The sequence below is a fragment of the Hyperolius riggenbachi genome, chromosome 4 (genome assembly GCF_040937935.1).
Source record: "Hyperolius riggenbachi isolate aHypRig1 chromosome 4, aHypRig1.pri, whole genome shotgun sequence".
NCBI classification, from domain to species: Eukaryota; Metazoa; Chordata; class Amphibia; order Anura; family Hyperoliidae; genus Hyperolius; species Hyperolius riggenbachi.
The window spans coordinates 457,140,770-457,158,392 of record NC_090649.1 but is presented as its reverse complement, the minus strand read 5'-3'; the positions used below and the strand labels follow the sequence as shown (position 1 = coordinate 457,158,392).

Sequence of the window (17,623 nt, the reverse complement as noted above, 5' to 3'; positions counted from 1 at the left end):
CTCCTTGTACTAACTTACTGATGAGTGCTGTAATTTGTTGACACCTAATAAAGCATCACATAGAATTATTCGGGACTAGTTCACCTTCAGAATATGCTGCTCAGTTAGAATATTGTCTTCCTTTGAGATGGTGCCAGTTGGCAGCCAGTGTCTTGCTGATGAGAGGTCTTGTTGCCGTTCCAGTCTCCGTTTCATGTGTACGAGTTCTGGAGAAGTCTCGGAGAGGGAATGTCCCAGCAGCAGCCTTAAACAAACACACATTTCATCCTGGTGGACTTTGTGTTGGACGGACTTCAGAGGTAGAGAGAGATACATGTGCAGTTTAAGGATCTTTGAAGAGTCCTCCCCCTACCGTGTTTGAAGTAGGAGATAAAAATACAAAACAAGTCGTTTCCAGCCCATAAACTTGATTCCAGCCACTTCGAAAACCTTTGGCTTCCAACTACAGCAGTCAATGTGAAGAAACTCATCTGTGAGCTACTATGCAAAAATCCTATTAAGAGCCACAATGGGAGAGATATAAATGTCCTAGACTTGAGCAGCACAATCAAGACGTGATTAAACGCACATGTGCCTCCTACAAGAACCTGACAGAGAACCTGACAAAGTGTCCGCGGACCAGGCATTAAATAAGAACAACAGTTGTAATTTATGTCTGCTAAAATTTCTTAGAAAATGTTATCACAACAAATCAGTTCTACGTTTTTCAGGCTCTGTCCTAAAGTGGAACTAAACTCAGAGGTACCTCCCTGCTCTAAAAGATTAGCCAGAGCATGATAACCACACCTCCCAACTTTTTGACATGAGAAAGAGGGACATTTAAGCCACACCCCTGATCACGCCCCTAGTCACGCATACCATAAATATTTGAATAGAAAAATATGCTTTCTATTTTGGTTCATTTTCCTTCATGTAAACATTTTAAAATTAGTAATATATCAATTTAAAGGATGGGAATAAGGGTTAGCGTCAATCAAACACATTTTTAGTAGAGAAATGTATATATTTACATAGAAAGAGGGACAAAGTCCTGAAAGAGGGACAAATGAGGAGGAAAGAGGGACAGAGCATCCAAAGAGGGACTGTCCCGGGAGCTATGTGATAACCATCAGGAAAAAAATTAGGATTAATGAGAATCTTTGTTATGAAAAATCTTCATTACAAATTTATGGGAATCCTAAAAAAAAAACCTCAGCAGAGCTCCTGCAGTCTATTCACGTACGTACGTGTGTGTGTGTGTGTGTGTGTGTGTGCGTGCGTGCGTGCGTGCGTGCGTGTGTGTGTGTTGTAGGGGGGGGGGGTCACTTTTTTTTTTTTTACATAGGATCAATGAGATGCTACGAATGTCAACCTGCGTAAAAATTTTAAGGGGCTCAGAGTTGAATTAAAGGAAACATATTATACATACCTTGGGCTTCCTCCAGCCTCATACGCTCGGATCGCTCCCAGCCTGCCGTCCTCCTCTGCTCGCAGCTCTGATACCGGGTCCTCGGACTTCCGTCAGTCGGGGCCAGTCTACGCCGGAGAAGTGCGCTATTTGCGCATCTCTCCAGCAGGCGAGGTTCACACAGACGTCTGTCGGCGGTTCACACAGACGTCTGTCGTGCGACCGGAAGCCGCGTCGTCCTGTGACGTCTGGTTCGGGGGCGGCGGCACGACGATCGCCGGCTTCCCGTTGCAATCGCCGTTTCTCATCCCTGCAAGGGGACATGAAGACGCGGCGGCTAAGCGACCCTAGAAGCCGCATGTGGCTTCTAGGGCCAGCTGAAACGACGCATTAAATCGGGACCGGAACGCCGTGTTTGCACAATCGATGGTAACTGCGCGTTTCTAAACGCTCCCATTCACTTGAATGGGACAGGTTAGCCGACAAGTACCGAACGCTTGTCTGTAAACACCGCCAAGCATCCGTTTCGACCAGCCCTAAAGGACACCAGAGCCGAATGAAGTAGGAGAAATGGGGAGACACTCACGCTCCAGGACAGCTCCCTTTACAAGCCTGTCCCCGATTCCTCCTACTTCATTCGGCTCTGGTATCCTTTAAAGAGATAGTGTAGTGAAAATACCATAATGAATACAATATCTTACTTGTTTACAATTAAATTACTAGTAAAAAAAAAAAAAAAGCCCGCCTGTCACGGGCGCTGGGCCATTGGAGCCGACCTCGTGCAAACAGTCATGACCCCGCCCCTGCAACTTAAGCACGGCAGCAGCCCACACGTGCCCATGGCCGTTTCCTACATGCACACGGCCGCGCCCACATGCCGTGCATACGCATCAGGCACAACGGACGCAGAAACACAGGAGGATGCAGGTACAGGGAAATTATAATATAGGATTATTCATTATTTAGTCAGTGTTTGCCCACTAAACAATCTTTCCTCCCCCTGATTTAAGGCCCATCCATACTAGAAATCGGTAAATGCAAACGCTGAGCGATTTTCTGGCGTTTTCCAGCGCTTTTTCCTAGTAATTTCCAAGTGATTTTTCACTGTATAGAAAGCGGTTTTCCAGCGTTTTTTCAGCAACTAGCAGTTTGCGATTTCTAATTCATGTAGGCTTTTGTGGGTAATCTGCAAGGTTGGCTCGGTAAAATCGCTGGGAAAACTCGGTTGATTGTGAACAGGCCAGCAATTTCTGAGCGATTTTTCAGCGTTCCTGTACTTAACACTGAAACGCTAATCACTCAGATAACGCTGCAGGCAATGCGTTTCAGCAAATCGTTTAGATGAGAACACTTTCATTGTACATGCGTTTTTCAAACCACTATCGATTTTCAGCGATGCTGAAATCGCTCTGAAAATGCACAAGTGTGAATGGGCCCTTATTTTCTAACAGGTGGCAACATAATTAGTTCTGGCAGGTGATCTCTGCTGAATGTTTAACTTTCTAGAGCCAGAAGAAAATTCTAGTTCTAGGGCCAGAAGAAAATACAGCTGGTCTACCAGAATGCTCTGCAGGGGAGAATTCTACATACAAGCAGCCTAGGCTAAGCCTCAGTGGGAGGCCAAGGCTGCATACCGATATACAGCAAGTCTCCTACTTACAAACTGATTCTGTTCCAGGAGATTGTTTGTAAGTTGAGTCCTGTGTTACAGGAGGTGAAATGTGAATAAATTACTTTCAGACAGCTCTGGATTTGGACATACAGTATAAACCAGGGGTGTCAAACTCAAATACAAAGTGGGTTGGAATTAACCTCCCTGGCGATAACCCCGAGCTACGCTCAGGCAAGCCGCCGGGAGCTCAATGCAGAGCAATGGAGCGCAGCGGGTGTTTTACCCACCTCCCAAGGGATCCAGATGCAGGCAGCTATTCTACTTCCTCTCCACGGAGGCTCTAAATCACTCTAGTGAGATCTCTGTCAGTGATCTCACTACAAATTTACAGCGCCACGCAGAGGGAAAATTGCAGCGCTGGAGCCCAGGGAGGTAAATGAGAGCAGGGGCTGCTGCAGGCATTCTGGCGGCATGATTTTTATCCTGGTTTTAGGGTCTAAAACATTTGGAAAAAACCCTAAAATCCAGAAATTATCATACCTGGGAGGTTAAATACTGCAACCTAGTCGCGGGCCAACCTAAATGTCTGCTGGCCACCTTCCTCCCTTATAAACTTTCCTGGTGTCTAATGGCTAACCTGCAACCCTTATACAGTTCCCCGGTGTCTAGTGGTCATCCTCACTCACCTATACAGTTCCCTGGTGTCTAGTGACCCCCACCTTCCCCGATACAGTTACCTAGCATTTAGTGTTGTCCCCCCAATATGGCTTTCCTGGTGATCTAGGACTTCTCCTCCAATATAACTTCCCTGGTGGTCTAGAGTGGGCCAAACATATTGCAAAGTGGGGAAACCACTTGGGGGCCAAATGTAACGGCTCTGAGGCCCAGATTTGGTTTGTTTTTGGTTGTTTTTACTTATAACAGTTTATACAATACTGTAACATTTAGCAACAGAAATATGTAATAAAAAAGCAGTATTGTATGATTTGTTCATAAAAACTACTTTGTGTTTTTGAAACCTTGTAACTCAAGTCATTTGTAAGTAGGGAACTGTCTGTATAGCTAGAGGAAGTGATTTTGACACCGAAACGAGGAAAATGCCATAAAAGTGGCTATCCTGATTAATTTACTGCATTCTACTATAAGTCGTTACAGTGCCTCTTTGAACTTTAACCCAGGATTGAATTTCCTTCCAATCAGTAGCTGAAACCCCCTTTCCCAAAATAGATCATCAGGGGTTTTCCCGCCGATATACAGCAGATTCGATCACTGTGATCAAATCTGCTGTGAAATCATTGCGCAAACGCTGACCGAACAATCGATTTCCGTCCGAAATCAATCGGTCCTGTCGATCCGTCCGTGCGGAACATTTCACTCGATCACTGGCGGGTCGGGAGTGCGCCGATAGCGGCATTCAAATGTCCAACAACCGACGCTAGCGGCAATACATTACCCGATTCGGCCGGCACGAGTCCCCGCTGTCACCGCTGCTCCTTCCCTGTGCTCGGTTTCGGCTGGCTTCATTTCCTGTCCCGACAGGAAGTTTAAACAGTAGAGCGCCCTCTACTGTTTAAACTTACCCGGACAGGAAGTAAAGCCAGCCGGAACCCGGAGCCCAGCGCAGAGAAGGAGCAGCGGTGACAGCGGGGAATCGCGCCGGCCGGAGCAGGTAATGTATGCAGGAAAGGGGGGGAGGCAGCGGCAGCTCCACAGACGGTGAATCGATTTCATGCTGAAATTGATTCACAATCTGTTTGCAGTAAAGGCAGCCATACGATCCCTCTCTGATCAGATTCGATCAGAGAGGGATCTATCTGTTGGTTGATCTGATGGCAAATCGACCAGTGTATGATATTGTGGTGAAACCCCTCCCACAGTGTGATGTCATGACCATGGTCCTGACAGTTTCCTCAGTGTTCTCCCCAGGCTCTATTAGCCGGATGCTCCACTCGGCTGTCAACATCTCACCTCCTCCTCTGTTGTAAGCACAGGCCCTGCATTCTCTCATCTCATCTCGCTAAACCCGGCTACTTTTTCTTGGTACCCAGCCGGAAAAAATTCTGGGGAGAACACGGTTCCTGTCTGTGAACCTTGTTGCATTGTGGGAAATAACATATTTTTCCAACTGCCAAACAAACAGCATCTCCCTCTATGCATAGAACTCTCAGTAGCAAACATTCCGTAGATATCAACTGGCAGAACTAAAGATGTAACCACCAGTGATACACTTCAAAATGTGAATCAGGGAGAAGAAAGATTTTACAATGGGCAAACACTGACTAAGGCCCAGTGCACACCAAAAACTTCTAGCAGATCTGCAGAACGCTAGAGGCTTTTGAAGCAGATTTCAGAGAGATTCTAGGCATGTTTTCTAAACATGCCTAGTGTTTTTTGGAGCGTTTTTGTGTATCAGATTATTACAAATATTGTTACAGTAAAGCTGTTTCTGAACAGCTTCTGTAACAAAAACGCCTGGAAAACAGCTCTGATGTAGCGTTTTTCAGAGCGGTTTTCCACTTTCCTATACTTTAACATTGAGGCAGAAACGCCTCAGAAATGTAAAAAAATGCTGCAGCCTCAGAGTTTGCGTTTGTGGAAAAAAAACGACCCGCTCTGGTGTGCACCATCCCATTCACTTTCATTAGCCCAGAGGTTTTCTCCCTGCAAGCGTTTTAAAAAACGCTTCAGAACCGCTGCGGTGTGCACCAGCCCTAAATAATCTTTAAATGAATATTGTAAATAAGACATTTTATTGTGTTATGTTCACTCTAAACAGACCTCACAAATTCTCTAAACATGAAACGGACTCTAGTTCTGCCTTTGCGTACCTCTGATTAGCGAGGAGCTTCTGCATATGTGCTGCGCTAGCACAACATGACACCTCTGGATAACGAGCTTACGATAAATATTTATAATTAGCCATTGTTACAAAACCGCGGGGAGGGAGACGCGAGTCACAGGGGATAAAACCACTATTAATACGAAGACTCTACGTTGACTTGACGTCTCTCCCGGATGAGAGAGACAGGTAGCGGCATAATCCCATGATGCTCGGAAAAGCCAGCCAGATAATCTCCCCGTCCCAACTGCCTCTCTCCCCGTGAATGGCGTTACAGATTACTTGTCACTTACGCAAATGGACTTGGCTGTGGGTTGTTAAATGCTGGCACGCTCTCCGCCGCCTTTGTCTGATCGCCCGTCCTTACCATTAAGCGGCGCACACTCCGGTTGCTGGGGTGGAAAATGCGACTAACTGTGAATCTGAAATGAATAAATCCGTCCAACAGCGCCTTCCCTCTGCCAAACGCTACTGTGCGGATTTCACAAAACTTCAAAAAGTCTGATGACGAATGGAGCAGAGAACAGAGGGAAAAGTCACTTCTAAAGCAATAGGGTTTTTTCCTTTGGTGATTCTTGTAGGGGCCAAGAATACCGAGGTGAGAAGTAGGGAGAGACTGGGAGCCCAATGGTGCATTATCCTCAGGTATAGGGAGGATAAACGTATATTGATATATACTCATAAAGGTGGGTTGCAGTTCCTGCAACCACCGTATAGATCTGCAGGGAATTAAAGAGAAACCATGACCAAGAGTTGAACTTCATCCCAATCAGTAGCTGATACCCCCTTTCCCATGAGAAATCTATTTCTTTTCACAAATAGACCATCAGGGGGCTCTGTATGGCTGATATTGTGGTGAAACCCCTCCCACAGTTTGATGTCAGGAGGACCATGGTCCTGACAGTTTCCGGTCTCTGAACCTCATTGCACTGTAGGAAATAACACCTGTTTACGGCTGGGTCCAACTGCCAAAAAAACAAGCAGCATCTCCTTCCAGTGACATCACCTGCAGTGCCAGCAGTAAAGATGTCAGCATGTGATAAATGTCAGAATGTAAATCAGGGAGAGGAAAGATTTTACAAAGGGCAAACACTGACTAAATCATCCTATGCAATAAAATGCAAGTGTCCCGGCGTCATCAACTGAATGGTAGTGTGTCCCTGGCTTTTTTGTACTGAGCATGTGCGCAGCCAGTTAGGACACAGGGCCGGATCTGACAGTTTGCGGTGTGTGGTTCACAGAGGTTCTCATTGCATTGTGGGAAATAACAGCTTTTTCCAACTGCCAAGCAAGCAGCTCCCTGTGTGCATATACAGTGGTGGAGAACGAGCCAGTGGGAAGTGCATGTGCATTCATGTTTTTTTCCCTGCTTTTAGGGTCATGTAACTAGCGCTAGGCTAGCTACATGATTTTAAAAAAAAAAAATTTAAAAACCGCTGCGCAGCCACCTTGGCAAAATAAATAGAACGCCAGGGTGGTTAAAGGGGAACTCTGGGTAATGAGACCCTGAAAAAGAAAGGAGGAAAAAAACACCTACCCAAGCAAATCTGGTCCACTTGATTGGATCTCTGTTATGTTCTACGCACCTAAATAACATTGTTTTACTAGTTGCAGAAGTCTGCAACAAGCAAGAAGTCCTTTTTTAGCTTGTCTTTACTTCAAAATTAATCATGACGTAATAAAGACAGTCATAACAATTCAAAAACCATGTAAGTGTTACAGTATAAATGAAAATGTTCACTGATGCAGCAGTGTCCAATCAGAACAAAGAGTACATAAAGTGAAACCGTTATGCTAACCTTAAGCTACATACACATGCCGGTGTAAACTTGGCTGAGGCGTCCGTTTAGGACTTCAGGTTAAAATAAAGCATGCGTACAGGAGCCCTGTCCCCAACCCTACCCCGACGTGCAATTTTTTTCACATGCTTTTAGACCCTAAAAGCAGGGAAAAAAAAACATGCTGCAGTGAGATTTACGGCAGCCACTGCACTGCACTCCCTCACCTTCCTGGGATCCAACTCTGCAATTCTCCCTCCATCCTCCAGGTGGCACTGTATCCCTATAGCAAGATCGCCGTCTCATCACGAAGACAGACGATGATCTCACCCGAGGGATCCTGGAAGAAGATTGGTTGCTGGATCACGGGGAAGGCGAGTTGAAATGCCTGCTGTGCTGCAGGCTCTGCATAAACCTCCAGGGGGCTACCCCAAGTCAGGCTCGAGATTACTGCTTCGGCTTATTTTTTCCACCCCGAGCAGGACTCAGGGTTACCGCCAGGGGGATTAAAAGGACAACTAAAGTGAGAGACGTATGGAGGCTTCCATATTTAGTTACTTTTAAACAATGAAGATGGCCTGCCTGTCCTGCTGATCCTCCGCCTGAAGTGAATGAAAAGAATAACCATACAAGTTCACTTACCTGTCAGATCAGTCCCTTCTGGAAAGAACAGCAGTTGGAGAGGCTCTTTAATGTCACAGAAATAATCAAGCATGGCTTCAAAATGGCTCTTGTCCTCCTCCCACTTCCTGCGGATGAAGATGAAGGAGGCGACCTGCATTGCCCATCCTAGAAACAAGAACAAGCAGGAGGTCATAAATTGTGGCAGTACATGGCCAGGAAGCACACAGCAACTTTACCAGTAGGGATGGCAATACTTGGAGAAGCATGTGATCAGTTTTATCAGCTGATGGATGTGTAAGGTTCTGATTTGCTGTGATGACTTCCTGGTTTAACACGTGATCATGACCAACAAATCCGAACCTTACAAATTTATCAGCAGATCAAACTGATCACATGCTTCTCCATGAGTTCTCCTAGCCATTGCCATCCTTATTTACCAGCACAAGAAGAAAAAAAAAAAGAGGCTTCGCCTGCAGCACAGAGCACCCCGACGGCTTCAGCTGCAGCACAGAGCGCCCGACGGCTTCAGCTGCAGCACAGAGTGCCCGACGGCTTCAGCTGCAGTACAGAGTGCCTCGACGTCTTCCGCTGCACCACAGAGCGGCCGACTGCTTCAGCTGCAGCACAGAGCGCCCTGACGGCTTCAGTACGGAGCGCCCCAGCAGCTTCAGCTGCAGCATGGGGCGCCCAACAGCTTCAGCTGCAGCACAGAGCGCCCAACGGCTTCCGCTGCAGCACAGAGCGCTCGGCTGTTTCGGCTGCACACAGATTGCTTCCCGGCTTCGACTGCAACAGTGCCCAGCAGCTTTGGCTGCAACACAGAGCGCCCGGCGGCATCGGCTGCAACACGGATCCCCCGGCGGCTTTCACCTGCAGGTTGTCTCCTATTCCCTCCTAACCACTGCTATGTGACTTGGGAGCTCAGTTACCTGTGAGCTGCTCTAAGCTTCCAAACGTGGTTGAGCAATTCAGGCGGTGTACCAAGCGTGCCAGGTGCTGCTTGGGAGAGAGCACTTGCCCTTATTTGTGGCTGCCTGTCACGTAACGGGCAGCCTATTGAGTCAATCAAAGTGTGGGGATCATGTCCAGTAAAGTCACTGGATCCACCAGGGCTCAGGGCAGGTTCAGTGGAACGGCCGTTACTAAGAAGGAGCGTGAGTCCGTTTACATTTATCTATTTCCTGCTCGCCTTTATCTGTTGGAAAAGTGTTTTATGGTTTTAATTCCCTATCAGTGAGGGTTACACTATAGTCCGAACAGGTCCCGGCAGAAACTGTCAAGTGCATACCTGATATTTAACTCTTTCAGGCAAAGTAATAGAAAAAGAAACACAGGATAGTTATTTGTGTGCTTGGCACTGTACATACACATGTCTCTCATCATGTCCTCGTGTATGTGTGTTTAACATGTGTAACATGTGTACATGTGTTTAACCATTTTAGCTTCACGGACGTGAGTCCATGCTGGGGTGGGCGTGCGATCAAGATGGTCTGGGAGACAGGAGGGATTGGTGGCAGGGGACAAAATTCCCCTGAGCCAATCCATGCTTGTGCAGAGAGAATGATCACTGTTTTTGTTCAAAAATAGTGATCATTCTCGTTGGATGTAGGTCACGATATTGTGCCGCCGTGCACTCCAGCGCGCTCCCGCTGCCCATTAGAGGAGAGATGAGGAACTGAGTTCCCATTCATTAGTATAAGTCCCCGTGTGAATGATCGCTGGCATCAATGAGATGCCGCGGTCATTTGTAACTTCCAACATATCATGTCCACGCATTACTTCCTATTTGCGTACTTAAAGGAAAGGTTCAGGGAGGGTGGGCAAAAAATAAAAATCAAATTCCACTTACCTGGGGCTTCCTCCAGCCCGTGGCAGGCAGGAGGTACCCTCGCCGCCGCTCCGCAGGCTCCCGGTGGTCTCCGGTGGCGCGCCCGACCTGGCCAGGCCGGCTGCCAGGTCGGGCTCTTCTGCGCTCCAAGGCCCGGAACTTCTGCGTCCCACGCCGGCGCTCTGACGTCATCGGACGTCCTCCGTGCTCTACTGCGCATGCGCAGTAGTTCTGCGCATGCGCAGTAGAGCCCGGAGGACGTCCGATGACGTCAGAGCGCCGGCGTGGGACGCAGAAGTTCCGGGCCTTGGAGCGCAGAAGAGCCCGACCTGGCAGCCGGCCTGGCCAGGTCGGGCGCACCACCGGAGACCACCGGGAGCCTGCGGAGCGGCGGCGAGGGCACCTCCTGCCTGCCACGGGCTGGAGGAAGCCCCAGGTAAGTGGAATTTGATTTTTATTTTTTACCCACCCTCCCTGAACCTTCCCTTTAAAGTATGCTAATAGGAAATAATGCGCGAGGACATCTTGTGGCCAAATAGTAAATTACATCTACATACATACACATACAGTACATACATTAATTTTTAATAAAAAAGACCCACACAATTCAATTATGGGCTTGTAGTTGGTGATGGACATTAAACTGAAAAAATGCATCTTTATTTCCCCAAAAAATATTGTCGCCATACCTTGTACTAGGAATATAATTTAAACATTGCAATAACTGGGACAATTGGGCAAATAAAATGTGTGTATTGTATCCACACTAGAACGTTTTATTTTAAAGCTATAATGGTCGAAAACTGAGAAATTATTTTTTTCAATTTTTTTCTTATTATTCCTGTTAAAATGCATTTAGGATAAAAATTCTTAGCAAAAGGTACCACCCAAAGCCTAAATGGTGGCGACAAAAACAAGGTATATATCATTTTGTTATGATAAGTAGTGATAAAGTTATTGGGGAATGAACAGGAGGAGCTCTGAAATGCAAAAATGTCTCCCGTTCATAAGGTAAAAACAACCCGGGGCTGAAGTGGTTAAAAGACATTTCATTGACAAGCTATGAACAGATCACCTAGGAGAAAACTCAAGGAAACCAGTTAACTGCATATGGGCCACAGAAAGCAGTAAAATCCCCACCTGCTCTACCCAAACGTTGTGTGTGCAGTTTCAGTAAAATAGCCCGAGCACGCAGCAGTGATTCCAACATTTGAAAGAGAACCTGAACTGAAAATAAAAAGTCAAAATAAACATACACAGGTCATACTTACCTCCCATGTAGTCTACTCATCAATCTCATACTTACCTCCCATGTAGTCTACTCATCAATCTCATACTTACCTCCCATGTAGTCTACTCATCAATCTCATACTTACCTCCTGTGTAGTCTACTCATCAATCTCATACTTACCTCCCATGTAGTCTACTCATCAATCTCATACTTACCTCCCATGTAGTCTACTCATCAATCTCATACTTACCTCCCATGTAGTCTACTCATCAATCTCATACTTACCTCCCATGTAGTCTACTCATCAATCTCATACTTACCTCCTGTGTAGTCTACTCATCAATCTCTTTCTCCTCTCCTGTGTCCTGTTTGTCCAATGTGACCAATGAAATTCTCTGTCCTCCATTTTGAAAATGGCCATTACCCCCTAACAGCTTCCTGGTCAGCACACTGTTAAACTGTTATATCGCCCACTTGAGCCACAGGGAAACATGGACGTTACCTTGAACATTCAGTTGTAACTGACAGCTGTTGATATATAACTGACAGCAACTGGTATATTTCAGTTGTGACAAAATCTTGTCAGAACTGAAAGGGATCACTGTAAGAAGAAAATGGTGAGCTTCTGAGAGGAACTGACTGTGAGGTTAGTATGTAATATTCATTTGCAGCTATGTCATGTGTTTATTTTAAATAATTTTACTCACTTCAAGTTCCCTTTAAGTAGTTAAGAGGAATAATGTTCCTGTCTGTGAAAGAATGTGTGGCGCTTTCCTGTCATTGGCCGATTCAATAACCTGCTGCGGTGTTTAAAGACGGCCAGATGTCTCCACACCCATTGCTATCAGAAAAAAACATCTGCTTGACCAGGACTAGATTTTGCTACAAAGCAATATAAATACAATGTTGTCTATTGCAATTTTTTGTAACTGACAGCAGCTGATATATAACTAACAGCAACTGGTATATTATTTCAGTTCTGACAAAATCTTGTCAGAACTGGAAGGGATGGTTGTAAGAAGAAAATGGTGAGCTGAATCTAGAGGAATTGACAGCGAGGTAAGCATATAATATTCATTTGCAGCTACTTCATGTGTTTATTTTAAATAATTTTACTCAGTTCCAATACTCCATCAGGAGCAATCATGAGAATGGCTGCATCCGGTCCACTCCCCGAACGCTTCCAGCGAGATTAGGCAGACTGACAGGAAGCATGCGGCTCTCTGTACACCTCCTGGCACAGAGCCGTGGCAAAGAGAACATTCTGTTTAATGATACCACTTAGAGATCAGTCAATTATGGCTCTTCTGTTTAAAGACAGCGAACAGCGAGCGTGTAATCACATAACAGGCGCAGATAAGTATATGGTGAGATCCGGCGGGCGTGTCACCGTATAAATAGAACTTTATAGGATCAATGGCCTGTAAAATAGGAAACGGGAGATTTAAAAATAAAAAATAAAAAAGACACAAGCACCAATGATCTTTATACTAAAAGTAGAACAAAAGCCAAAACTGTGAGCTCCTAATAACAAGTCACAGCTTGTTGCCACCCAAAACTTTTTGGTAGGTTTGGATACAGCGAGAAAGGATTAGAGTTCTTGTTAAAGGATACCCGAAGTGACATGTGACAGGATGAGATAGACATGTGTATGTACAGTGCCTAGCACACAAATAACTGCTGTGTTCCTTTTTTTTCTTTCTCTGCTTGAAAGAGTTAAATATCAGGTATGTAAGTGGCTGACTCGGTCCTGACTCAGACAGGAAGTGACTACAGTGTGACCCTCACTGATAAGAAATTCCCCTTTTTATCTCTTTCTTGCTCTCAGAAGCCATTTTCTCCTAGGAATGTGTTTTATAGTTGGAATTTCTTATCAGTGAGGGTCACACTGTAGTCACTTCCTGTCTGAGTCAGGACTGAGTCTGCCACTTACATACCTGATATTTAACTCTTTCAAGCAGAGAAAGAAAAAAAGGAACAGCATAGTTATTTGTGTGCTGGGCACTGTACATACCCATGTCTATCTCATCATGTTACATGTCACTTCGGGTATCCTTTAAGCTTTGATTCTTTCAATAACCAAAAAAAGAGAGGAGGAACTACAGACGAGACTGGTCATTCCAGTGCGCACTCGCAGTCGCAGCTGTGTTGCGCCTGACCGGGACGCCGCCATAGACAATGTTATTACGTCTTCAGCGGCGCAGAGGGATTGTGAGTGCAATTCGGGTGCTACCAATAGCTGGACCCCAAATTACATGTCCCTCCGAGTTGCTATGACTTGGAGGGGGAATCGTTTTTAACACCGCCCAAAATTTTAGCGGCAGCAGGGTGAGCGGTCATTTGGCTCACCCTTCGCCCAATTGACCAGTTCACGTTATAAATACGTACGCAGACAGAGACAAGACCCAGGAGTGTAGTCTAAAGATAAACAATCCTATATAATAATTTGCAAGTGTCTCTGCATCCCACATCCCTGTGTGTGTGTCCGCGCTTCCAGACCTGACAGCTTCCTGCCTGGGAACCTCATTGCATTGTGGGAAATAACAGCTTTTTCCAACTGCCGAGCAAGCAACATCTCCCTGTGTGCATAAACTTTGGACAGCGATGGGGGATGGGCAATTGGGACACGACTGTGCAAGCATTGCAGAGAGGGGGGGGGGGGGGGGGGGTAAGCGGCCGTGGCCTAGCGCCCATTTTTTTGAGGGTTGGCCTTTTTACTAGTGAATTTATAAAAGGGAACTTGAAACGAGAGGGATAAGGAGGCTTGAAAGTATGCAATTTGCCTGTCTGTCCTGCTGAGCCTCTGCATTTAAGGGTCCATTCATACTTGAGATCGCAAACCACTAGCGATTAGCGCTAGCGATTTCTTCAAATTAAAGGCGTACTTTGCACTGTACTTTTTTGTGATCTTTGAGCGACCGCGATTCGCGTTTCCTTACATTGCAATCGCTCAAAAAAAAAAAAAAACGCAAAAACACCACGTTTGCATTTACCACAAATCACCCCCGATCACAGCAGTGAGATTCCTGCCTTGTACTTAAAAAGAAACTCCGACCAAGAATTTAACTTTATCCCAATCAGTAGCTGATACCCCCTTTTACATGAGAAATCTATTCCTTTTCACAAACAGACCATCAGGGGGAGCTGTATGGCTGATATTGTGGTGAAAACCCTCCCACAAAGAAAGAAGAAAAGTACGTACTCCTGGCAGTTTCCTGTCTGTGAACCTTGTTGCATTGTGGGAAATAGCTGTTTATAGCTGTTTCCAACTGCCAAAAAACCATGCAGCAGCTACATCACCTGCCAACAGTAATAAATGTCACCATGTGATAAATGTCAGAATGTAAATCTGGTAGAGGAAATATTTTACAGTGGGCAAACACTGACTAAATCATTTATACATAATTATTGTAAAAATAAAGCACTTTTTTTATTACATTATTTTCACTGGAGTTCCTCTAACATTACATTGGCGCTTTTAAAAGCACTAGCGATCGCTGACGATTAGTGGTAAACGACTGCTAATCACCTAAGTGTGAATGGGCCCTCAGGGCTGCTTCACACTGCAAGATTTTTCTAAGCGCTAGTGATTTGAAAAGCTCTTGCTAATGTAATGCTATGGGGGATTTTTTTATAAAATCACATTGCTCAATTGAGAACACACACATAGCATTACGTTAGCAAAAGCTTTTCAAATCATAAGCGCTTACAAAAAGCTCTTTCAGTGTGAACAAGCCCTAATACTTTTAGCCATAGCCCCCTGAACAAGCATGCAGCAGATCAGGTGTTTCTGACAAACATCTGACAAGATTAGCTGCATGCTTGCTTCCGGTGTGTGATTCAGACACTACCGATGCCAGAATGATCACCAGGACAGCCAGGCAACTGGTATTGTATCAAAGGGAATACATATGGCAGCCTCCATATACCTTTTGCTTCAGGTTCCCTTTAATGCATTTGACTGGTCCATACTTTTACGTGGCAACTGCTAGAAGTTTCAGCAGCCTTTGTCGAAGGCCCACAAGCTATGGATGCAGCTAGCAATCTGCAAACAGACACTAGAGGAAGCTGGAAATTTGCCACTGTAAGCATAGTTGGAGTCTTCCGTCACGCCCAGAAATTCACAGCTGGCTGCAGGCTGGACAGAAAAGCTATTTTTAAAGGGAACCTGAAGTGAGAGGAGTACGGAGGCTGCCATCTTCATCCTCTCTAATAAACAATGCCAGTTGCCTGATTTCTGTTCTGATGCTCTGCCTCCAATACTATAAGTCACTGGCACAGAATGAGCTGCAGATCAGATGCTGTGAGTCCGCTAGCTGCAGGCTTGTTGCAGGTGTGTGACTCATAACAACTAACGCCAAAAGCTCAGCATGACAGCCCGGCAACTGGCATTGTTTACAAGGAAATGAAGATGGCAGGCTCTGCATTCCTCTCATGTCAGGTACCATTTCAGTAACATTAAATTACATAACTTGTTCAGCACAGATAGTATTAATTTCAATTTTTTTTTAAACATCACCTGTAGTGAGATGAATACGGAGGGTGCCATATTTATTTCCTTTTAAACAATACCAGTTGCCTTGCAGTCCTGCTGATCTGTCATGCACCAGTAGCATCTGAATCAAACACCTGAAACAATGCACCTGCGCAAATTCAGTCAAAACTTAGAGAGGAACTCCAGTGAAAATAATGTAATAAAAAAGTGCTTCATTTTTACAATAATTATGTATAAATGATTTAGTCAGTGTTTGCCCATTATAAAAATCTTTTAAATCCCTGATTTACATTCTGACATTTCTTACATGGTGACATTTTTACTGTTGGCAGGTGATGTAGCTGTTGCATGTTTTTTTGGTAGTTGGAAACAGCTGTAAACAGCTATTTCCCACAATGCAACAGGGTTCACCAGACAGGAAACTGCCAAGAGTACGTACTCAGAATTTCTTTGTGGGAGGAGTTTCACCACAATATCAGTCATACAGCGCCCCCTGATGGTCTGTTTGTGAAAAGGAATAGATTTCTCATGTAAAAGGGGGTATCAGCTACTTTTTGGGATAAAGTTCAATTCTTGGTCAGAGTTTCTCTTTAAAGGACAACTGTAGTGAGAAGAATATGGAGGCTGCCATATTTATTTCCTCTTAAATAATACCAGTTGCCTGGCAGCCCTGCTGATCTATTTGGCTGCAGTAGTGTCTGAATAACAGAAGAAACAAGCATGCAGCTAATCTTGTCAGATCTGACAATGCCAGAAACAACTTATCTGCTGCATGCTTGTTCAGGGGCTATGGCTAAAAGGATTAGAGGCAGAGGATCAGCAGCATAGCCAGGCAACTGGTATTGCTTAAAAGGAAATAAATATGGCAGCCTCCCTATCAATCTCACTTCAGTTGTCCTTTAAGTTAAACATCAGATCAAGGTCTGTGATTTAAAGTATTAGGCCCCATTCACACTTGCGTTTTGCCTTGCAAACGGACCGGATCCTGATCGGATCAGGACCTGATCCTGATCGGAACCGTACGGTTCCGATCAGGATCCGATCCGGATCCGGTCCGTTTGTATCAGGCATGCATCATGCCATCAGGATCCGTGGGCAAAAAATAGCGAAATTATATAAAAAAATGTTGGGGTCAGCAGAAGGTGCACCTGGTGCACCTGTAGAATCAGGTTCCTCCGCTGTAGGCCTCACCTCCACCTCCGACATTCTGCCAAACAGCTCCAGCACGTCTGTCACTGCTGCTCCACTCCAGACATGCTTGGCCCATGTGTCCCCATCCGAAATGGCCGCTTGGATACGCATAGGAAGTGGGGTAGAACGTCAGGTTTTTGTAGGCAGTGTGTTCTGTGTCTTCCGTTTCCCATTGGTTTCTGTGTTCCGGATGGTGCTGTCAGGCTCCTGTCAGGCTCCGGTCAGGATGCGTGGGCCGGAGATCCGGACCCAAAAAATAGCGCATGTTGGAAAAGAGTCCGGATCCGATCCGGCTCCGGTACGTACGGAACGGACGCGTGTGAGCGTCCGCATAGACATTACATTGCTATGCGGAACGTATGTTCCGTTTGTACAGTATGCATTCCGGATCCGATAAATCCTGATAGCGAACGCTAATGTGAACCGGGCCTTAGAGGCAGAGGATCAGCAGGGCTGCCAGGCAATGTGCATTGTTTAAAATGAAACAAATATGGCAGCCTCCATATCCCTCTCATGTCAGTTGTCCTTTAAAGAGACTCTGTAACAAATTTTTTTGCATTATTTCTCCTATCCTACAAGTTCCTAAGGCTGCTCCATTGTGCCCTGGCTTACTGCAGCCCTTTCTACTTACACCATCT

At 45.5% G+C, this 17,623-nt stretch overlaps 1 protein-coding gene across 2 annotated transcripts in view; it reads right to left on the bottom strand.

The window, feature by feature from the left end:
• Nucleotides 1-17,623, bottom strand: part of LCLAT1 (lysocardiolipin acyltransferase 1) — a 162,995-nt gene that overhangs the window by 102,572 nt on the left and 42,800 nt on the right. For both annotated transcript variants that reach the window (XM_068232773.1, XM_068232772.1), the window contains exon 4: nt 8,259-8,405. In XM_068232773.1, coding sequence (XP_068088874.1) covers nt 8,259-8,405 — 147 coding nt within the window. The remainder of the gene's footprint in view (nt 1-8,258; nt 8,406-17,623) is intronic.